This window comes from Rhinatrema bivittatum, chromosome 16, assembly GCF_901001135.1.
Source record: "Rhinatrema bivittatum chromosome 16, aRhiBiv1.1, whole genome shotgun sequence".
NCBI lineage: Eukaryota > Metazoa > Chordata > Amphibia > Gymnophiona > Rhinatrematidae > Rhinatrema > Rhinatrema bivittatum.
The window spans coordinates 53,548,205-53,573,046 of NC_042630.1; the positions used below are offsets into that span (position 1 = coordinate 53,548,205).

At 43.8% G+C, this 24,842-nt stretch overlaps 1 protein-coding gene across 1 annotated transcript in view; it reads right to left on the minus strand.

The window, feature by feature from the left end:
- The window catches only part of LOC115077685 (extracellular calcium-sensing receptor-like), a 78,980-nt gene that overhangs the window by 15,859 nt on the left and 38,279 nt on the right, over positions 1-24,842 (minus strand). Inside the window, exons 5-6 of the mRNA XM_029579976.1 lie at positions 19,844-20,071; positions 11,472-11,595 (exon numbers count right to left, since the gene is read on the minus strand). Of these exons, the coding sequence (XP_029435836.1) occupies positions 11,472-11,595; positions 19,844-20,071 (352 nt within the window). The remainder of the gene's footprint in view (positions 1-11,471; positions 11,596-19,843; positions 20,072-24,842) is intronic.

Sequence of the window (24,842 nt, forward strand, 5' to 3'; positions counted from 1 at the left end):
GCCAGGTTGTCAGTCTCTGTGTTAAACTTTTTTTTTTTTTTCACTAAAGTAGCATAAAATAAAATGAAGTACTTTGTGTGTTAAACTTTTTATTTCCCCTAATGTAACTTAACTTAAAATGAAATAAAGTACTTCATTTAATATTAATATTTTTATATTTTATGCTACTTTAGCGAGAAAAAAATTTAAATAAATTTAATGAAAAAAAATTGTAACTGCAATTTTTAGTTAACTAATAGTTAACTAACTAATAGTTAACTAATAGTAACTAATAATTAACTAACTAATAGTTAACTAATAGTTAACTAACTATATATTATAAAAAAACTAAAACAAAACCTTATATACTTAGGGGCGGATTTTAAAAGGAGCGCAAATAGCCTACTTTTGTTTGCGCTCCAGGCGCAAACAAAAGTACGCTGGATTTTAGTAGATACGCGCGGAGCCGCACGTATCTGCTAAAAACCTGGATCGGCGCGCGCAAGGCTATGGATTTTGTATAGCCGGCGCGCGCCGAGCCGCGCAGCCTACCCCCGTTCCCTCCAAGGCCGCTCCGAAATCGGAGCGGCCTCGGAGGGAACTTTCCTTTGCCCTCCCCTCACCTTCCCCTCCCTTCCCCTACCTAACCCACCCACCCGGCCCTGTCTAAACCCCCCCCTTACCTTTGTCGGGGATTTACGCCTCCCGGAGGGAGGCGTAAATCCCCGCGCGTCAGCGGGCCTCCTGCGTGCCGGGACGCGACCTGGGGGCGGGTCCGGAGGGCGCGGCCACGCCCCCGGCTCGCCCCGGGCCGTAGCCATGCCCCCGGGCCCGCCCCGGAATGCTCCCGACACGCCCCGAAAACGCCGCGCGGTTCGGGCCCGCCCCCGACACGCCCCCCGACACGCCCCCTCCGAAAACCCCGGGACTTACGCGAGTCCCGGGGCTCTGCGCGCGCCGGTAGGCCTATGTAAAATAGGCTTACCGGCGCGCAGGGCCCTGTTCGCCTAAATCCGCCCAAAACCGGGCGGATTTAGGCGAGCAGGGCTCTGAAAATCCGCCCCTTAGTGTTTATGCTCTGGTTAATCAGGTATATTCCTCCCAGGTCACTCTGCTTGAGCAGGTTAGCAGCAGTGCACTCTGCTTGGCTTGATGTCTGTCTTCTAAAAGTTACTGTGCATTGAAGAAGCAAAATGCCCCTGAGGACACCATGAAGCATGCATAGTCTAGTGTGCACTAATGTGCTGTTAGTGCACACTAATGCTGACATAGTGCGCACTGACTTAGGAGTAGTGTGCACTACATCCAGATGGGCGTCACGCACTAATTGAATTTACTGCCACTGTACCTTGATTAGTGCGCAAGCACTAAGGATTAGTGCGCACTACCTCCGGATGGGCATCACACACTAATTCAAATTGCCGCACATTAAACCTTGATTAGTGTGCACGGACTAAGGATTAATGCGCGCTACCTCCGGATGGGCAGTGCGCCTTAATTCAAATCGCTGCATACTAAACCTTGATTAGTGCCCATGGACTAAGGATTAGTGCATGCTACCTCCAGATGGGCAGCACACACTAATTGAATTCACCATGCACTAACTACGGCTTAGTGCATCATAACTTCAATTAGTGTGCGCTAACCGAGCAATGTTAAAAAAATGCTACTTAAAAATTAAAAAGTATCAATTCCTTGAGGAGTTTGTTAGCAAGAGATGGAGAGAACCAATGGGAACACAGAACTATATCTAGCTAACGAACTCCTCAAGGAATTGATTCTTTTTAATTTTTAAGTAGCATTTTTGTAATACGCACTAATATTAGTTTCAGCGCACTACTACCTACTTAGTGCTCTGTAAGTTCTATTAGGGTGCACTAACTAACCTGTTAGGGTGCACTAACTAACCTGTTAGGGCGCACTAACTAACCTGTTAGGGTGCACTAACGGACATTAAAGCGCATTAACATCTAATTAGTGGGCACTATCTCGTTCGACATAATGTGCGCTAAATTGGAGATAGTACACACTAACTGGTTGTTAGTTTGCAGTAATGCCCATTAATGTGCACTAACGCACTTCATCGATAATTGATGAAAAAAAAAAAACAAAAACCATAGGAAAATGAACTGAAGCCTGACCCGAAAGCTTTAAACAATGCATATCTCTAGCAGATGTAAAGCATTATGGGGAATCCTGTCCTACCTATGCCCAGCATAAGAGCTCTTCTACACATACCTTGGGGCTGTTAAAGCTGTCGCCAGCCCGAAGAACCCTGGTCCCACTTGTCCACTGATTTTTATCATGAACCTCCATCCCTCTAATGACCACACCATGATGTGGGTCATGGTGGATTGATTTTCTAAAATGGCCCATTATATGCCTCTTCCTGGTCTACCCTAAGCTCCAGAGCTCGCCCATCTGTTCATCCAATACATCTTTTACCTTCATGGGCTCCCCTCTCACATCTTATTGGAGGCAGTCCAGACAAAGGCGACCGAGGAAAAGCTGAAATATTTGAATATGTATACCCTGGAAGAGAGGAGATGCAGGGGAGAAATGATAAGACCCACAGGTACTTTGAACCTTTTCAATTGGAAAGAAAACAATAGAACTAGGGGTCACAAAATGAATCTCCAGGGGTGATGATTCAGAACCAATATCAGGAAATATTTGTTTATGGAAAGGGTGGTGGATGGCTGGAATGTCCTTCTGGAAAACATGGTGAAGATGAAAACAGTCAAAGAATTTAAAGGGGCATGGGATAAACACTGTGGATCTCTAAAGGCTAGAGGATGAAAATGAGAAAAGCGTGTGAGGGGAGTAACTTGCTGGTGCGATGGTTACTACCTTAGAAGAAGACAGAGAAATTACTACCCTTAACTTTGATGCTTTTAATGAAACTGCAACATTGCTCCCCACTTAGATGGCTAAAGGACAGAAATGAGGAATAGCGTGCAGGGGGCAACTTGCTGGTGCAGCAGTTTCTCCCCACTTAGACAGCAGGGGGGAAAAGAGGAATAGGATTCAGACAAAAATCGAGGTCCCTGACTTCTATGATCTGGGATACTCATGCACGGACGTAGGGGAAAAAGCATAGGACTGCTTTTATATCAAAGTCCTAAAGGAAATGAAGAATGCGTGCATGGGGATAACTTGCTAGTATGGAAGTTCCAACCTTTAACGGAAATTATGATCCTTAACCAATAAGTCTTGATGCTTTAAGCGCAACTGAAACATTGCTCCCCACATTAAAAGCCAAGGGAAAAGGGGAATTGGATTTAGACAGCAACCAAAGGGACCCACCCTTGTATGGTCTGAGGTATTAATAATCTTTCACAAATGTAGGGAATATCACATAACTATATATTGTGTTCTACAAAACAATGTATTAAACCACTATCTCTTATAGTGCCTCATAAACAAATCTCATATAATTATATATTTCATACTTTATTAATTGAATTCCTACATTATAAACATAGAAAAGTTTTGCACATATATCAGTTACATGATATCATATTTTCACAAACATTCTTCACAACATGGACATGCCAGCATTACCCAAATACATTTTAATAAAACATACCCCACTCATCCATCACATTCACTCACTCCCCCAATTAAAAGTTCCATAACCCACATTATTTTTTACAGGAGAATCAGTTCTGATATCTATCCCTATACCTTTTTGACTTGCTTAGTGATGTTAAAGGGTTCTAGCAAGTTTGAAGGTGTGATAAAAGCATCCAAATACTGAGAAGATAAAAGTGGAATTAATTCATCTGAATAATGAAGACTTGAATGGTATCTAGGCAAGTCAAAAAGGGGGGGGGGGGCGGTAGCTTTTGTATTAAACTAGGAACAAGCCCCTTTTCCCTTCACCTTACATAGCACTGATAATCTTCAAGTCTTTTGCAACAAAAATCACACTGAAAGTCAGTGGTTTCCAACTTTTTTACTGATAGTTGATTTAAACTAACTGAAGAATATTTACAGCTCTCAGTTCAGATTTCAAATAAAGTCAACAAACAATAAGACAAAAGAAAGATTAATATATTTATGACCTCACTCTTCTAGCAAAGTCTTTGGTTCTTCTTAAAGCTAATTCTTTAGCAAGAGATCTCCCTCTCTTTCTAGTTACTCAGTGGTGGAACATCATATTTTTCAACCATGTTTTTGATGAGTTGTATTTTACTGTCCTCCAACAGATTAAGCTAGATGCTCATGGATGTGATCATAATTTACGCCTCCTGACCTACAGGCTGAACAGCACTGGATTTTCTTTTTAAGAATGGTCGATCCCTAGGATTGAATAAAGAAATCAACTGGTCCATTTTCATGTGATTTTTTTTATTGGTGGCAAGTGTGGTTTTGTGGCCATTTAAATATTGGCTGTTTTGAAAACACCATGTCAGCCATTTTCTAGCAGTTTGGTGAATCGAGTTCAGCTGAGAGTAACCACTGGTTAGCTTTTTCTTTTTTCTTTATATTGTCTGTTTCTCTTTATTTTCTAACATATTATTGTTTGGGTTTGTCATATTTTGTTTTTGTGCTCTATTTCAGATCATTCCATCTCCCCTGCCGAAACATTGTCAATGTTGGGTTGCATGGACCTTTTTTGAGCATTTGGATATTCAAAGAAATGTTTTGAGACCACAGGAAAGGCATTTAAAAGAATTGCTGTCTAGTTGAGTAAATGCATATAGTGGCTAATGTGCTTGAGTAAGTGTACATTTTAAAAAACTTTTTTTTTGCAATGAAGTTTGTTTTAATAGTTTTGCATTTAAGAATAAAATAGGTGACAAATGTTATTATTAGGAAAAGTAAATGCTCAAATTAATGATGTTGGTTGAAGTCCATTGTGGACAAGAGCCTGTAGATTATGTTTTTGAGCAGTTTTAATCTGATAATTTTCCTTTTTAATTTAGTTGGGTTGGTCTTCTATTTAGCTTTTCTGTTTTTCTGATATTGGAAGGATTTTGGAGCTCAGTATATTTGTGATTGAATATAATTATCTAAATTAAAAATTTTGCTAAGACTATGTTCTATGCCTCAGGTCACAGGAAATACTATAATTTGAAATGTCTGCAGTCTTATAATTCTGAATAGTTCCCTTAGAATAAAGGAGGCAGGAATTGGCCAATTGCTTTGTTCAATGTATTAAAGTAAATGTTTGTGGGAAGTGGATTTACTTCTGGAATATAACCTTTTCCGAGGTCTACTATTGATCAGAGCAAATACAAAGTACTAATGATAATTTAAGTGAATAAATACAAACTTAGGGGTGGTTTTTCTAAGTTCACAGAACGGGGGGGGGCGGTCCTGCTCTAGCTGGCAGCAATCACACAGCCACGGTGCGATCGCTGCCGGCGACGCGCCAAATAACTACACCATAAAAGGTGTAGTTATTCAGAACGAAATAGGCAGCGAAAAGGCTCCTTACCTTTTTGCTGTCTGCGCCGTCTTTGCAGAGTCGGCCCCGGTGATGCCCCGACTCCTCCTCTTCCAGGGCCGACTCCGCCCCGATGTCACCTTCGCAGGTGTGCGCTACAATTTCTAGCTATCACACCTTGCGCTGGTAGCGCAAGCGTGCAATAGCCTTAGAAAATAAGGCCCTCAATCTTTTTGTATACATTAACATGCTACTACTCACTGTTATTAGACTTACACATACTCTGAAACAGCTTACCATTAGTCCATGTGCAATCAGATAAACAAACTCTTCATTTTATAATGCACCCTGAACTTTGGAGAGCCAAAATAAATAAATAAAATGAAAGGAGAGCTCTTTCAGTCCTTATTTTGTTATCCACTTCTTATCAAGGCTTTATCAGTTTTTTGCTAGTTTAATTGGCTTTTTGCTCTGCTATAGAGGAGGAATTTTTCACTAGTTAAATGATTGTACCAACTGGATTGATCTGATGGGCTAAGTTATCTTTTTGTTTTGTACTTGATGATGAGGATGGATATCTTAATGATAACATGGAAGCATTAATATAATGTTGGAAAGGAAAGTTAAAAAGAATGCACTTCAGAGATGGTGGAAAATGACTGACTTTTAAACGTTCTGTGAAAGATAGAAGCTACCCATAGCTTTTATAGGTATTTTCTGAATGGGGTGCATTTGACAATTTTTTTGAAGAGAATTTCTGTGATTTGGAACCATATGAATTATATAACTGGGTTAGGATGAAGCAGTTTTGCAACAGATTGGCAAGTAGGGATGTGCTTTCATCTTGGTTTGGCCATCCTGAAAACTGAAGTAGATTTTCCCTTTGGGAAAATTTGTTTTTTGGCTGTCCCGAAAATCGGGACAGCCAAAAAAAATGGGCCTGAACCAAAAAAAAATGTAATTTCCCATTGCAGGCTGTTCTGCCGAGCCTTCCCAGCCACTAGCCCAACAGCCTGATTTAGAATTATCATACCGCTTATGTAAATAAACAAACGCTATCTTGCTCACAAATCATCATGAGGCCCCTGCCTCCCTCCCATACTCCATTGTATATAGTAATTTATTGTATATTAATTTATCTTTTGTTCTCCCCCTCTTTTTTTCCTTCTCCCAATTAAGGCAACCTTGTTATAATGTAACTTTTATGCTCCTTCAGAATGTCACTTGTTGAACTGTTGGTTATAGTTCTGCTTAGTTCGATGTAAACCGAGTTGATTTGATCTGTATCAAGAAAGTCGGTATATAAAAGCCTTAAATAAATAAATACATAAATAAATAAATAAATAAATAACGAAGGCAGAACCAAAAGGTTCTGCTGAATCAGATCCCTATTGGCAAGTTCAGCATGGACTTGGATTCACAGTTGGTTGGAGTGGTGTTCAGCAGAGTTAGGAAGTTTGAAGGCTGATGATGATTGTTAAAGCTAAAGGATAAATGTTAGGAGAAGTCCATAGAAATATAAGTTAAAAAGTTTACCTTGTCAAATTTCTAGGATTGGTATTAATTGATAATTGTGATGATTGTTGTCAGTGATTTGCCCAGGAGTAAACAGCTTGGAAAAGGTGAATCTAGGCTGATAATAATGAAAACAGGAATTTTAGCATTATATCAGTATTAAATAGTTTGAGAAATATCAAATCTTGCATATAGCTGATTTCTGTTGAAGTACATATCATTTTAATGTGTCTAGGTTTAGGAGAATATCTTTATTTTTGGTCTTGGGGTTTGTTTGTTTTTGCATTCTTTGGCTGGTAATACTGTTTTGCTGCTTTTTTCTCTCTCAGTGCCTTGAGATGTTCCTTCCTCTTTTGGTGCTGCTTTGCCTCTCTCTTGGTATCTTGAGATGTTTTTGCCACTGTTCATTCTGTTTTTCTCCTCTCATGGCACTTGAGCTGTTCATTCCTCTGTGGGGCCACTTTTCCCATTTATGGGAACTATTCCCTCTACTTCAGTTAGATGCCTGAAAGTTACATTAAGCTTGGTTTGAAATCCTAGTGTTAGAGTTCAAATTAAGATGTTTTGCTTCTTTCACTGACTTCAGCCAATTTGCTTGGAAATTCAAATTCCACAGTTTATCTGGCTAAGTCTGAAGTGTTGCGCCAGAGGTGGACCCTTGGACTGAGATGAGGTTGACATACCTGTAGGAGGTATCCTACAGGTCCCCACCATCGGCAGGCAGAGAGGGCTGATGGATGGATGCTGGCTGGTGCTTCACAAATACCAGCCCTCGTTCCTTGCGGGTTGAGCCTTTGGGTGCTGGGGCCAGCTGAACTTAGGTGGCTTCTGTCAGTGGTCGTTGATGGGTGGATCAAGGTCATCCCAGAGGCAGCAACTAGTGTAAGTATCAGTCTGTACTGGACAAGGTGGAGTCCCAGAGACCCAGGTGCCAATAGGAACATAGTCTAACAGAGGGCGCCCGAGCAAGAGCAGGCCGAAGCCTGAATGAACCACGTCTAGGACAAAGGCTGAAGAGGCATCTTTAAGCAAGCTGGGATCAGGGCTGGCTGCAATCTGGAAGCAGTGGCAAGCAAGGCTGAGGTCTAGGCAAGGAGAGAGTCAAAGGATGGTCAGACGAAGCAGAAGTCCAGGGCTGGAGAGAAGCAACAGAGTAGTCAGGCAATGCAGAGGTCCGGGGCTAGAGAGAGGCAACAGAGTGGTCAGGCAATGCAGAGGTCCAGGGCTGGAGAGAGGCAACGGAGTAGTCAGGCAATGCAGAGATTTGGGGCTGGAGAGAGGCAACGGAGTAGTCAGGCAATGCAGAGGTCTGGGGCTGGAGAGAGGCAACGGAGTAGTCAAGCGATGCAGAGGTCCGGGGCTGGAGAGAGGCAACGGAGTAGCCAGGCAATGCAGAGGTCAAACTAGGTCAGCAATCCAAAGTAGAGATGAAGGAACAGGAACACAGGAACAAGGAAACATGAACGAAGACAATCAAGATCATGAACCAGGAACTGAAGAAGCAACAAGAGTACTCGACTAGCAAGGGGACCTGTTGCAAAGGCAATCTGAGAGAGTGGAGCCAGGGCTTATATACCGGAGTTCTGCTGACGTCATCATCCGGGGCCGCGGCCAGGTTCCCGCCGCGGGCCCTATTTAAAGACTAGCTATGTGCGCACACCTAGGGAGGGGCACGGCACTGGACGGGATGGCGTCTCTCGCGGGCCATACGGAGAGCCCAATGCGGAGCATCAGGAGCTGTAGTAGAGCCAGAGGCACCAGGGGTGGCCCGAGGACAGAGCCAGTGGCCCACAGCCACCAGAGACAAGGGACAAGATGCTGGATTACTTTGAAAGAGGTGAGGGGGCCAAGCCACGGGTCTTTCATGACCGGCACGCATAACATGAACTTATTGGACAAGCTGCTTTAGTGCTTTGAATATTGACCTCCATATTAATAACAAGCAAAATTTTGTATAATTAAACAATTAACATTTAATTTAATTTATTTGTATACCGTTCAACCGTTTATTCTTTCCTATCTCTTCCTTCTTACCCAAGTTCTGCTACCCTTGTTATTTGTAACTGCTCCTTCGATCACCACAGTTCTAGTTGATGTATTTAATGCACTCCCGTTTCATGTAAACCAGCAAGATATGTGCTCATGATTGCCGGTATATAAAAACCTTAAATAAATAAATAAATAAATAAATAAATAAAACATTAGCAAAAATACAACCATCATACTTCCAGTACTGATATCCCAGCTATATTAACATGTCATAATATCTCATTGAATATTTCTCCTCATGTTAAAAGCCTTGGTGTCTGGTTAGACTCCAGATTTTTCTTTCAACAGCAGATTAAGTCCACCATCAGATCTGGTTTCTTCAAATTATGACTACTTCGTGTCCTTAAGCGACTACTTAATGCTGAGGATTTCCGTTCTGCTGTCCAGACTTTAATGTTAGGAAGACAAAAAGGATAGATGCCTGGGTCTTTTTCAAATCTTTATTGGAGTAGAGACGTGGTTAAAATATAATGCCCGACTCAGGCCGAGTTTCGCAGCTTTCACAGTCGGGCATTATATTTTAACTACGTCTCTACTCCAATAAAGATTTGAAAAAGACCCAGGCATCTATCCTTTTTGTCTTCCTAAGGCTTTTTTAGATCGCCTACTTTCGTGTTTCTTGGGTCCAGACTTTAATGTTACCTTCACTTGATTACTGCAATGTGGTCTATCTAGGTTTTCCTGTCATTACATTGAAAGCATTTGCTTCAAAATGCCATGGAACATCTTATCTATGGCATGCACATTAAAGAGCACATTTCTCCTGTGCTCTACAGGCTACATCGTCTCCTAATTCAGGGGTGGATAAAATGCAAGATTTCTGTTATGGTTCATCATCTTCTTCAGCTTAACTCTATTCCAGGGGCTAATGCACTCCTCAAAATTTATACTACCAACAGAAATTTGCAGTCACAAAACAGAGGCCTGCTTGAAGTTCCATCACATAACCTGGCTCGGATTCAAAAGACAAGGGAAAAAAAAAACTTCTGCATAGCAGCTCTAGAATTCTGGAACTTTCTTCCGATCAGCTCAAGACTTGAGACTGACCCTAACAAATTCAAAGCTTAACTAAAGGAAATCTGAACCTTTTCAATAAAGCTTACATGTTAACACTCTGATAATCTGTTTAATACCTCTTATCAGGCTAGTACAGTAGTTATCTTATTGATATGGTCAATCATATGTTTTATTTGTTTGCTGAAAAAAATATGTATATTTTTATTGTTAATTACCAAGAGCCATTCCACACCTGGCAATTCATAAAGGTTAATAAACTGTAAACTTAAACAACCACATTAGTAAACAAAGCAAATCAATATATCACCTAAATAAATGGAGTAAAACACCATAAGTAAACAAGAAACTAGAGATGTGCAAAGCCTGAACATTTTGTTCGGGCTTCATTTTTGGCCCACCGTGGGAAATTTTGTATTTCCCGTGGTTTGGGCCTTTGAAATTTGGGGGACCCGAATTTCAGGTTAGTGCACACTGAAAACTGAATTTTCCCAAAATTTCAGGAAAGTCTGGTTCAGTTTTCAGGTTCCCCGAACCAGGATGAATTAGGGAATTTCATTGAAATTCCCTAATTCATCCTAAATGATTGCACATCCCTACAAGAAACTACCGGAAGGAAATATAGCATAAATAAAGTAACAGAGGTCACATAACAGGTGGCTCATTGTAGCCATGGGCCTCATAGATGCTAAAAAGTGTGGTGGGAGAGATTAGAACACTGAGCTCTGTTAGTGTGCAGCTCATCTAGGAAGGTGTGTAGGGCTTCCATTTTTTATCATCACCCTTAAAGGCCTGACTGAAGAACCATACTTTCACATGCTTCTAGTCTTGCATTTAAAAAAGCTGTTCTGGGAAACAGTTCCAGAAGATAATGACAGCACCCTAAAAGGCCCATAGATGGATTTCAGATCGTTTGTTTTCTTTTGTCATTGGTTTGCATAAGTAGGCTCCTTAAAAGGACTTTAAAGACCTAGCAAGAGCATAAACGGGTAACCAGTTCTTCATGAAATATGGATCTTTTCCACTTGGGCCTTGAAGGTTAGGATTTTAATTTTGACTCAACAGAATACTGGTAGACAATGGAGGTTACATAGAGTGGGTATGATTTTCTCGTGCAATCCTCTAGCATTCAGGCTGTGGCATTCTGTATGAGCTGGAGCTGATGTAAACCCTTAGATAGAATTCCATTATATAGTGCATTACAATGATTCATCCATAAGGTGATCATGACATGGACCACATTGATCAAACTTTTCCTTTCAATGAAAGAAAAGAGTTTTCCACGATTGACACAGGTGAAAGAGGCAATATAAACATTCCCCATTAAATCAAATCCACTCTACTGTGCAACCAATTTTAATCCATGCATTGTGATTCCTGGTATAAAATATCCTGTCTTTCACAGGTAATACTATAAAAAAAATACCACCAACTTTTACAGGTGATTAAGATCTTCCTCTTCATCTGTTTCATACCATTCATGCTGATTATCCAACATGCCATTCTTCATTTTACTCACCCATCATGTTGGTGATTTCTCCTTCAGGACATGGGACACAGTCATAGCAGCAGAGGGGTTTTCCTTCCCGAGGGGCTTTCCTATATCCAGGAGGGCAGCTCTCACTGCACACAGAACGAGGAATCTAGGGTGTGATATGAGATAAAAAAAATGTAATAAGATATTAGATGTAATGTAGAAAGATATCTGGAGGCCAATATTCAGTAGGCAGTTTAATGGACAAGTTATCCAGCTAAATTCAGCAGGATAACTTGTCCTGTATATTCAGAGAGATAAACATCTCACTGTATATATTTATTTAAAGTTATCCGGCTACAAAAAAAACTTAGAGTTATAGTACATTTGAATATAGCCAAGTAAGTTTTTCAGTTATGTGGCTTTGTGTGGGTGGATAACATGCTACTTAATCAGATATTTTTAAAAGACATCTGGCAAAGTAGAATTGTCATAACCAAGCAAAAAAAAAAAAAAACAATAGGGCAAGCAAACCAATCCCCACTCTCTCCCCAAAATCGTATACAAAAGCTCTGTTAGGCTGTACTAATGTCACCTCCAAACCAATTGCAATCTTTTAAAAATCACCAGTATTTTACCCAGGATCCCTGTGCTGGTTTCCAATGAATTGTACACTCGTCTGCATCCCCCTCCCTTACCTCCTACCCACCCACATATAATGACAAATTATACTGGTCCCCCTTCTCCCCAAACCTTCCCATTTTCCTGGATACCTTATTTTTGCTAGCCAGGAATGAAAGAACAACTGCCTCGCTCCTGGCCATTCAGACTGATCTGATGTGGTATCTACACTTTTTACCTGCTATAACTCAAGTAGTGGTATTCATTAATACCTGATAAGTTTCAATGCCAGGATAGGAAGACCTAGTTAAACAATATTAGAATAGTCAATCAGAGGTAGTATTGATACCTGGACAACCATTTTAAAATCAGCATTATTCAACATATGTTTCAGACCATACAGAGCTCTCAGCTTAAAGAAGCCAGACCTGATCACAGGTCACTGATGGTGAACAGATATAAGAGAATCAATCGAAACACACAATCTACAAACAGCACCATTGTGAATTATGTTTTCTGATTCTAATTTGTTGTGTGCATTCAGAAATAAATGATCAAAACCTGTTGTGATTCTGCCTATTATGCAGCCTTCCAACCATCAGAGGCCCTCAGTGAGCTACTCTTTTCCTCTCTTCAGTCACAGCCACCATGATCCCATGACTTAGCAGGGCATAGCCTATTTAACCCTGCCTCTTGTTATCCTCAGGGCCTTGTCATCTAGTCTATTTGGCTCTCTGCTATGCCCCATGTCTCTGAAAGCTTTGTGGATTTCCAAAGTCTTCTGCTCCAGTTTTTCTCAGTGGCTTTCTTAAGCCTTCAGTTTTGCTTAGTGGCCTCCCTAGGCCTTCTGCTTTTGCCTTGCTCAGTGGCCTCACTAGGCCTTTTGTGTTACCTGTTTGGTCTAGTCTTTGTCTTGGCTGTCCTGTCCTGTTCTTTGTCCCAGCTTTTTCCAGTATTCCAGCTGTTCCATTGCCCCAGCCTGCTTCAGTGTTCAATGCCTGCCTCTGTTTCCAGCCTTGTCTAAGTTCCAGTCTCCAGTTGAGCTTGACCTCAACCTTCAGCCCCTGTCTAAGTACTGCTGGCCTCCAGAACCCAAGGGGTCAACCTACAGGGGAGGTGGCTGGTAGCATAGATCTGTCTTGCCCGTAGTCATAGACTGTTCCCATGGGGGTTCCTGACTAGCTTGGTCCTCAAACAACAAAACCAAGCCAAAATTGTACCTGACAGGCCACATTCCTTAATCCTAAATAGTAGTATTTTGTGATCGACAGTGTCAAACACTTAGGAAATGTCTAAAGATACGAGAATGAAACTTTCCAAGTTTCAAGGCCTTTTCTAGAAATGTTCCAACAATGAAGAGAGAATAGTGAACTATCTACAGTCGTGAGAATTGTTGGACCAGAGGCAGCATGGATTCACCAGAGGAAGATCCTGTCAGACAAATCTAATTGACTTTTTCGACTGGGTGACTAGGGAGTTGGATCAAAGAAGAGCGCTCGACGTCATCTACTTGGATTTCAGCAAGGCTTTTAGAAACATAGAAACATAGAAATGACGGCAGAAGAAGACCAAACGGCCCATCCAGTCTGCCCAGCAAGCTTCACATTTTTTTCTCATACTTATCTGTTTCTCTTAGCTCTTTGGTTCTATTTCCCTTCCACCCCCACCATTAATGTAGAGAGCAGTGATGGAGCTGCAACCAAGTGAAATATCAAGCTTGATTAGTTATGGGTAGTAGGGAAAGTAGGGGAAGTAACCGCCGCAATAAGCAAGCTACACCCATGCCCATCTGCTTTACCCAGACCGTGCCATTCAGCCCTTATTGGTTGTTTTTCTTCTCCCCTGCCGTTGAAGCAGGGAGCTATGCTGGATATGCTTGTAGTATCAGCTTTTCATCTCCCCTGCCGTTGAAGCAGAGAGCCATGCTGGATATGCGTGAAGTATCAGTTTTTCTTCTCCCCTGCCGTTGAAGCAGGATATGCATTGAAAGTGAAGTATCAGGCTTATTTGGTTTGGGGTAGTAACCGCTGTAACAAGCCAGCTACTCCCCGCTTTGTGAGTGCGAATCCTTTTTTCTTCTCCCCTGCCGTTGAAGCAGAGAGCCATGCTGGATATGCGTGAAGTATCAGTTTTTCTTCTCCCCTGCCGTTGAAGCAGAGAGCTATGCTGGATATGCGTGAAGTATCAGTTTTTCTTCTCCCCTGCCGTTGAAGCAGGATATGCATTGAAAGTGAAGTATCAGGCTTATTTGGTTTGGGGTAGTAACCGCCGTAACAAGCCAGCTACTCCCCGCTTTGTGAGTGCGAATCCTTTTTTCTTCTCCCCTGCCGTTGAAGCAGAGAGCTATGCTGGATATGCGTGAAGTATCAGTTTTTCTTCTCCCCGGCCGTTGAAGCAGAGAGCTATGCTGGATATGCGTGAAGTATCAGTTTTTCTTCTCCCCTGCCGTTGAAGCAGAGAGCCATGCTGGATATGCGTGAAGTATCAGTTTTTCTTCTCCCCTGCTGTTGAAGCAGGGAGCCATGCTGGATATGCGTGAAGTATCAGTTTTTCTTCTCCCCTGCCGTTGAAGCAGAGAGCTATGCTGGATATGCATTGAAAGTGAAGTATCAGGCTTATTTGGTTTGGGGTAGTAACCGCCGTAACAAGCCAGCTACTCCCCGCTTTGTGAGTGCGAATCCTTTTTTCCACATTTCCTCTTGCTGTTGTAGCTTAGAGTGATGTTGGAGTCACAGTAACCATGTGTATGTTTATTGAATAAGGGTATTGTCTCCAGGCAGTAGCCGTCATTCTGGCTAGCCACCCACTCTTTATTGACGGCCTCTTGATTTTATGGATCCACAGTGTTTATCCCACGCCCCTTTGAAGTCCTTCACAGTTCTGGTCTTCACCACTTCCTTCGGAAGGGCATTCCAGGCATCCACCACCCTCTCCGTGAAGAAATACTTCCTGACATTGGTTCTGAATCTTCCTCCCTGGAGCTTCAAATCGTGACCCCTGGTTCTGCTGATTTTTTTCCTATGGAAAAGGTTTGTCGTTGTCTTTGGATCATTAAAACCTTTCAAGTATCTGAAAGTCTGTATCATATCACCTCTGCTCCTCCTTTCCTCCAGGGTGTACATATTTTAGATATGGTCTCGCACAGGAGACTGGTGAATAAAATGAAAAGCTTAGGAGCGAGTGCCGAGGTAGTGGCCTGCATTGCAAACTTGTTGACGGACAGAAGACAATGTGTGATGATAAATGGAACTTACTCTGAAGAGAGAGCGGTGTTAAGCAGAGTGCCGCAAGGATTGGTGTTGGGACAGGTCCTGTTCAATATCTATGTGAGTGACATAGCAGGCAGGATAGAAGGTAAGGTTTGTCTGTCTGCGGATGACACTAAGATCTGCAACAGAGTGGACACACCGGAAGAATGAGATGGGATTTAAAGAAGCTGGAAGAGTGGTCGAAGATATGGCAGCTGAGATTCAATGCCAAGAAGTACAGAGTCATGCATATGGGGTGTGGAAATCAAGAAGAACTGTATTCGATGGGGAGTGAAGGGCTGATGTACATGGAGCAGGACAGAGACCTTTGGATGATAGTGTCTAACGATCTGAAGTTGGCAAAACAATGTGACAAGGTGATAGCTAAAGCCAGAAGAATGCTGGGCTGCATAGAGAGAGGAATATCAAGTAAGAAAAGGGAAGTGATGATCCCCTTGTACAGGTCCTTGGTGAGGCCTCACCTGGAGTACTGCACTCAGTTCTGGAGACCGTATTTCCGAAGAGACAGAGACAGGATGGAGGCGGTCCAGAGAAGGGCGACCAAAAAGGTGGATGGTCTTCATCAAATGACTTATGAGGAGAGATTGAAGAATCTAAATATGTAAACCCTGGAGGAAAGGAGGAGCAGAGGTGATATGATACAGACTTTAAGATACTTGAAAGGTTTTAATGATCCAAAGATAACAACAAACCTTTTCCGTTGGAAAAAAATCAGTAGAACCAGGGGTCACAGTTTAAAACTCCAGGGAGGAAGACTCAGAACCAATGTCAGGAAGTATTTCTTCACAGAGAGGGTGGTGGATGCCTGGAATGACCTTCCGGAGGAAGTAGTGAAGACCAAAACTGTAAAGGACTTCAAAGGGGTGTGGGATAATCACTATGGATCCATAAAGTCTAGAGGATGTGAATGAAGAGTGGCTGGATCACGGGAACGACGGCCACTACCTGGTGATAATACCCTTATTCAATAAACATACACACAGTTAATGTGACTCCAACATTGTTCTAAGCTTCAGCGGCAATCAGGAAATGTGGAAATAAGGATTTGCATTCACAAAAAAGTGGGGAGCAGCTTGCTTGTGACAGCGGTTACTACCCCAAACTAAATAAGCCTGATACTTCACTTTCAATGCATATTCAGCATAGCTCTCTGCTTCAATGGCAGGGGAGCAAGACTGATACTTCACTTTCAATGCAAAGCCAGCATAGCTCTCTGCTTCAACGCAGGGGAGAAAGTCTGACACCACACATATCCAGCATAGCCCTCTGCTTCAATGGCAGGGGAGCAAGACTGATACTTCACTTTCAATGCAAAGCCAGCATAGCTCTCTACTTCAACGGCAGGGGAACAAGACTGATACTTCACTTTCAATGCATAGCCAGCATGGCTCTTTGCTTCAACGGCAGGGGGGAATGAAGAAAAGTGGATCTATATTCAGGCAACAACCAACAAGGACTGGATAAACAGATAAGCATGGGTGTAGCTTGCTTATTGCAGTGGTTAATACTCCTAACTAATTAATCTATTTCACTTAGATGCAGTTCCAACACTGTTCTCTACATTAATGGTGGGGGTGGAAGGGAAATAGAAGAAAAAAGGTTACTAAGAGCCAAGAGAAACAGATAAGTATGTGAGAGAAAAAAAAGTATGAAAGCTTGCTGGGCAGACTGGATGGGCCGTTTGGTCTTCTTCTGCCGTCATTTCTATGTTTCTATGTTTAAAAACTCAGAACTTAGGAATTTTTGAAAACCAAACTGATGAGGATCCAAGATTTCATGCTCTTCAATGAAATCAAACAACTGATTCAAGACAGTAGTTTCAAATAACTTAGCCAAGAATGATAGGGAGAAAATGGACCTAAAGTTTGCAGGGTCTGTGTAATCCAGATTTTGCTCCCTTTACAGGGCTCTAATAGAAGCTCTATTTAGAGAATTTGGAATGACACTCTGCGTGAGTTAGGTGTTTATCAAAGCAGCCAAAGAAATGTTGTTGTAAGGGTGATGCAGGCATTAATACACAAGTTTTCAGCCTTTTTCAGCTTTACACATTCATGTATAGCCACATTATGCTCACCATGCTTTTGTGAAAAGGTCCATTAGTATAAACAAGCTACTTATGAGCTTGATTCTAAATATTATTGTCCAAACAGGGGACTCTCTTGTCCTAGACATTTTAATATTGAATATCCAAACACCCAGGGCCGGTTCTCTCATTAGGCAAACTAGATGGTCGCCTAGAGCACCAAGATTTTGGGGACAGCAAATCCTGCCAGTGTGATATCTAGAAGGGTGCTGTACCACAGCCAATAATCAGGTCGATACAGTAACGTTGAGTTAAAGATTCCCCGTCTGTAACGTGCTGGGAGCGCACAATACAGACGAGTAAGGCCATCCAGCGATACAGTCTCCAGTTTCACGCGTCCTTAGCGCTTCCTAAACCCTTTCCTAAACCCTTTCCGCACCCAGCATGTAAATGAATGAAAAAGCTGTATAATGAAGGAATTAGCTATTCCCCTGCGATACTGTAACGGGCGCTGATATTATCTCCTCCGTAACCCGCTGTTCTGCCGCGGCCTTAACCTGCTAGTTTACCGCCTCCCCCTAGTAGGAGTTAGTGTAGTGTAGTGTAGTGTAAAAACATTGCTTACCCGCCCTGGTCCAGTCCGGTCTCCTGCAGCCCCGTCCGGTCCCCTCCTCCCGAAGCAAAAAAAAAAACAAACGAAAAAGTAGCAAGGCTCGGGCCTGCTACAGTAAGTGTAAAAAGTGTAAAAAGTGTAAAAAACAAAAAACCTGTGTGTTATATAAAAAAATAAAACAATTTTAAATACCTGTTGGAGGGCCGTGGGTCCAGGCGGCCGGTGGGCGGCAGGCAGCCATCAGCGGCATCCGGTAGTCCCTTCTCCCTTCCTCCCGATTTCGCACGGGCATCCATCCAGGCAGAGGGAGCCGACGGCGAACGACCTCCGGCTCCCCCTGCCTGGATGAGCGCCAAAATCGCACGGGCGGGTCAGCAGCGGGGGGGGGGGGGGGCGGCAGGGCAGCAGCAGGATCCGGGAGCAGCGGGTAGGCAGCAGCGGGGTCCGGGGGCAGCGGCAGCAGGATCCAGGGGCGGCAGTGGCAGCGAGATCCGGGGGGGCGAGTAGCGGCAGCGTGTTCGATCGGGCAGGTAGGTGGGAAAAAAAGATGGCCGCCTGCACGGGGGAAAGCTGCAATTGGCCGCTGAAGACGTGACGTCACACCCCGTGACGCGAAACGTCGTGACGTCACGTCTTCAGCGGCCAATTGCACGCTTTTCCCGTGCAGGCGGCCATCTTTTTTTTGCCACCTACCTGCCTGCCCGATCGAACACGCTGCTGCTACTCGCTCCCCGGATCCTGCTGCCGCTGCCCCCCCGGACCCCGCTGCTGCCTACCCGCCGCCCCCCCGCTGCTGACCCGCCCGTGCGATTTTGGCGCTCATCCAGGCAGGGGGAGCCGGAGGTCGTTCGCCGTCGGCTCCCTCTGCCTGGATGGATGCCCGTGCGAAATCGGGAGGAAGGGAGAAGGGACTACCGGATGCCGCTGATGGCTGCCTGCCGCCCACCGGCCGCCTGGACCCACGGCCCTCCGACAGGTATTTAACATTTTTTTATTTTTTTATATAACACACAGGTTTTTTGTTTTTTACACTTTTTACACTTTTTACACTTTTTTACACTTCCTGGTGCCTGTCATTTCAAATGTCATTTGAAATGACAGGTACCAGCGCACCCAGGTTACTGTATAGGCGCTGTTACAGCACCTATACAGTAAAATGGGTTGCGCGGGCATAACCCTTCCCTAACGCTTCACAGCCGCGGCATGCATTTGCATGCGATTAGAAGAGAGAATCAGGCGTTAGGTCAGGAGAACTGTGCGTGCGGGGAGGAAGGGTGCGCCTGACACTGCCGCACTGTTTTTACCGCGGCCTTACTGTATCGAGCCGAATGTCAGTAAAGGCAGTGCTGTGCTGGAGCCACTGCCGCTGGTAATTTAGGGGAGGGGGACGAAAGACCACAGTTTTGCCTTGGGCACCAAATATGCTTGCACTGGCTCTTGCATTGACAAGCAACACCTAATATCCCTAAAACTCTTTGATATTTAAAAAAACCTCACTTTTTATGCCTTTATTTATTTTGTTTGTATCAAAATTATACTATACAAACAGGAAACGTAAGTTCAAATTCAAAACAGGAATCAAGCTTGAAGGAATTTTGGGATTTTCTTATGGATTACTGGGGAAGTTCTCAACTAAATCTGGAAACTGTCAGACAGATATGATGTGAGTTTGCCAGTTTGTTTGTATCTTCTCTGAATCAGCACTGTAGAACCCTTGATCATGCAAACATATCATTTTCCATTGTAGTTTTGCTGAATAAAAGAGTTCTTATTGATTTTTTTGGGAAAAGGTTCATGGAATAAATGTAATGGACCATGAAATATTTTGCTGGTATAAAAAAAATCTGGTTTTGAACTTTTTTTGAAAAGTGGACGCATGCCTGGTTCTTACCTGTGTAATATTTGGTCTCCATGCAATCGCACTCACATTGATGAGGAGTTGCTGACCCTGAGGAGCAGATGCATTATAATTTCCAACTTGATTTTTCCAGATAGTTCCATTAGAGAAGATCAACCAGTTTACAATATCAAATTGACCTTGCAGTTTCCCCTCATCATCAAAGATAATCAAATCACCAGCTGAAGTTCTGAACTGAAGATTTTTCATGTATTGGTTTATCTTGAAACAAGGAAGAAAGTTCTTTTTTACTCAACGCACAATTAAACTCTGGTATTTGTTGCCAGAGAATGTGGTTCGTGCAGTTAGTATAGCTGTGTTTAAAAAAGGATTGGATAAGTTCTTGGAGGAGAAGTCCATTACCTGCTATTAAGTTCACTTAGAGAATAGCCACTGCCATTAGCAATGGTTACATGGAATAGACTTAGTTTTTGGGTACTTGCCAGGTTCTTATGGCCTGGATTGGCCACTGTTGGAAACAGGATGCTGGGCTTGATAGACCCTTGGTCTGACCCAGTATGGCATTTTCTTATGTTCTTATGATATGAAATGGTAAATTTTGTGTGAAATAATTGTGGATTAATTTTCATACAATTTTAGCCCCTATTGGGAGTTATAAGTGACTGGGCCTGAGTCTCTAAATCTAGATTCCTAAAAACTGATTACTATGGGGTTGGAGTCATAGTAGGAAAAAATAGTTAGGTACTTACTACTGATATTTAGAGCAAGGCAGCTAACTTAAGCACCTATGTTGGCAAACTAATTACACTCCTAAATTTGGGGATCCCGAGACCCATATTTAAATGGTAGGGGTGTGCATCCGTTTTCCACGTATTTGTGATGCACAACGTATTTTGTCCTATCTGTTAAATACGTGGGGAGGCGAAACGCATCGCGACTCCCCACGTATTTAACAGATTTCTGTTTTATTCGGCCACCTAAATAAAAATTTAAACAAACCCTCCTAAACCCACCAAGATTTACCAAAACTCCCTGGTGGTCCAGCGGGGGGTCCGGGAACTATCCCCTGCACTCACACCCTCGGTGCTGGTTTCATCATGGCGCCGATAGCCTTTGTCACAGGGGCTACCGGTGCCATTGGTCAGCCCCTGTCACATGGCCATTGGCACCATCTTGTGCTCCTATCATGTGACAGGGGCTGACCAATGGCACCGGTAGCCCCTGTGACATAATATGGGCAAAGGCTATCAGCGCCATTTTGAGTCCTGGCATCGGACGGCCGGCGTGCAGGAGGTCGCTCCGGGACCCCCGTTGGACCCACAGGGACTTTTGGCCAGCTTGGGGGGTCCTCCTGACCCCCACAAGACTAGCCAAAAGTCCAGTGGGGGTCCGGGAGCGACCTCCTGCATGCCGGCCGTCCGATGCCAATACTCAAAATGGCGCCGATCGCCTTTGCCCTCACTATGTCACAGGTACTGACGGTCGGCCCCTGTGACATAGTGAGGGCAAAGGCGATCGGCGCCATTTTGAACACTGGCAGCAGATCGCCTTTGCCTTCACTATGTCACAGAGGCCAACCCTCAGTACCTGTGACATAGTGAGGGCAAAGGCGATCGGCGCCATTTTGAGTTCTGGAATCGGATGGCCGGCGTGCAGGAGGTCGCTCCCGGACCCCCGCTGGACTTTTGGCAAGTCTTGTGGGGGGTCAGGAGGCCCTCCCAAGCTGGCCAAAAGTCCCTGGGGGTCCAACGGGGGTCCCGGAGTGACCTCCTGCACGCCGACCGTCCGATGCCAGGACTCAAAATGGCGCCAATAGCCTTTGCCCATACTATGTCACAGGGGATACTGGTGCCATTGGTCAGCCCCTGTCACATGGTAGGAGCACAAGATGGCACCGGTGACCATGTGACAGGGGCTGACCAATGGCACCGGTAGCCCCTGTGACACAGGCTATCGGCGCCATGATGAAACCGGCAAACGAGGGTGTGAGAATGCAGGGGATGGCTTCTGGACTCCCCGCTGGACCCCCAGGGAGTTTTGGTATGTCTTGGGGGGGTCAGGAGGGTGGGGGGTTGTAGTTAATTTTAATTTTAGCTGGGACACGAATATAACTCACCGTATTAACGCATCGGGGCGCCATACGGCCAAATGCAATGCATTTTCTCCCCGACGAATCCAAATCACGAGTGCAACGTATGACGTCCCTCTGCACATCCCTATTAAATGGTTTGTCTGGCTTTGTTAGGAACTTAGTCAGAAAGCAGTCAGATTTGAAATTTCTGTCATGTTAATTGTCACTGTTGTTTATGGATCAGTTTTTACTTAGTGTTACACTTGCCAGCCACAAAGCCCCATGCTGGCTTTGCTTACCTGGTGCTGAGCTCCTTGGTAGCAGTGGGGAGCCACTGCCAACTTGATCCATCATCTTCACGGCCCATGGAGGGAAAAGCCATGTGACCCTTGCTGATGGCATCATCTACCCAGGAATATATAAGTCTGGATCCTGCCTGTAGCCTTTGCCTTGGCAATAGGTCTCCTCACTTCTGAATAGTGGATTGTTGTTCCTGAGTTCTGAGTTCCTTCCTGTCTCCCGTGTTTCTCACCTTCCTTCTTCTTTCCTCAGGACTGATTTTGGCTTTGACTTCAGACTGAACCTCGACCTTGCTATGCCTCCTGCCTTGACCCTTGCCTGGACCTTGACCATGGGCTGCATTGCCTGCCTTAGTCCTTGCCTGAACTTTGACCATGAGCTATGCCACCTGTTTCAACCCTTCCCTGGACTTTGACCATGACCTACCTCAACTGACCCCTGACCTTGAACTTGCTGTTCATTCTGGACCTCGGCCTGAGCACTGACTTCATTGCTGCAGAGGCCCCACCTAAGTCTAGCTGGCCCCGGCACCTAAGGGCTCAACTTAAGTGGAACATGGGCTGGTAGTAGTGGTGCTCCAGCTGGGCCTCTGCCTTTCATCAGCCTTGCTTACTGATGGTGGGGACCTGTATGGCTCCTCACCACAGGTAGCACCAACTCCCCTTCGGTCCTATGGTCCACCAGCTTAACAGATTGTCAATGCCATGGACCCAATAGAGGCTTCCAGTCTGCAGGCCATTCTAGGCTTGTCCTAGAAAATTCAGGGACAGCAATAGTTTCTTGAAGCTCTAGCTGTTGTGCTTACTGGTTGTGGCATCCTGCAGCCGGTCACCGTACTTAGGTGAGCTTATTATAGTGGGGGGTGATTTTAACACATATCGAGATCCCCATCTAGATAAATCTCCTCCTGCCAGACATTCTTCAGGATACAGCAAAGGACCCTCCTTCCTGGAATGCTCTCTGCAATTGATAGATGTGTGGAGTGTTATGCACCCTGGTGAAAAAGATTTCACCCATATATCTAGAGCACAAAGTACCCTTTCTAGGTTAGACTATTTTTTGATCAGCGCGAGTGATATATCCAAGGTGCATGCAGCTGCTATTGATGACATTATTATTTCTGACCACACTCCGGTCCACTTGGACTTAGTATTGGGTCTTTCTAGCCCCGCTTCCTCTCATTGGTGATTTCCATTCTATCTAGTCAATGATGTTAAATTTCAGGAGTATTTACGAGCTAGATGGATGGACTATGTAGAACTAAATGCACAACATGGAACCTCCCCGAGACTATTTTGGTATGCCGCAAAGGTGGTGATGAGGGGAGATATTATTTCATATATGGCCCATAGAAAAAAGGCTATGGATCATAGAATTCTGACTTTGACAGCCCAATTAAATAGAACAAGGGCCCGTTTCAATAGAGCTAATACGAGTGAGGTTCGGGCGCAATTTCTGACAATCCAAGAGGAACTAAATACATTACTGCATCAGAGAGCCCGAAAGAGTTTCCTGTATTATCAGTACAAGCTTTATCAGCATAGTAATGAATCAGGTAAGCTGCTTGCAAATTTAGTGTGCTCTACCCGCGGTCCTCGTCACATCCCAGCGTTACTCTCAACTTCTGGTCAGACACTCACGGAGAATACCGCTATTTTGAAGAGATTTAGGGAAATTTATAGTAAACTATACTCCTCAGAGGGGTGGGAAATCCAGGCTTGCGATCGTTTCTGTTCCCAATTAAATCTCCCATCTCTAACTGTGGACCAGAAAACGGGGCTGAATATGCCAATTACATTGGAAGAGGTTCTTTCAGTTATTAGGAAGGCAAAACATCTCAAAGCTCCAGGGCCGGATGGCTATGATGCAGAGTTTTACAGGTGCTTGGCGGATTTGGTAGGAACCCTATTGGTAAGCATTTTCTCTGAATTGCTGGAGCTAGGCTCCCTCCCTGTTCATACCAAAACAGCAAATATTACACTTATTCACAAGTCAGAGAAAGACTCATTACTGCCAGAATCTTATCACCCAATATCCCTCTTAAATTTTGATGGAAAGATTTTTGCTAAAATATTAGCAGACCGATTGGCAGAGATACTCCCATCGCTTATTGGACTAGATCAAGTGGGCTTTATCAGGAAACAATATGCTCTCACTAATATACATAAAGTGTTGGCTGCCATGGTAATGTGTCAGCAAATGGAATCCCCATTCCTTGTTATAAGTTTTGATGCTGAAAAAGCATTTGATAGGGTGGAATGAGAGTATCTCACGTGCTACTTAAGATGGGATTTGAGGGGCTTTTCTTTAATGTGATACACCTCTTGTATTAGGCTCCAGAAGCGGTTGTAATAGCTAATGGTTCAAAATCTGATGCATTCCCTATTACCAGGGACACCCGACAGGGATGCCCTCTCTCACCGTTATTAATTATCCTCCAGTTATAACCCTTACTAAAATCAATCCAGTTAGCTAAGGGGATAAAGGGTTTACGGTTTCAGTCTATCACCTTTAAGTATGCCGCCTTTGCGGATGACATACTAGTTTTTCTTACAGATCCCCGTGGTTCCCTACACCCCCCCCCCCTTCTTCAATTAATTTGTGTCTTTGGTGTTTTCTTGGGCCTAAGGCTAAATATGAATAAATCTATGGCTTTGTCCT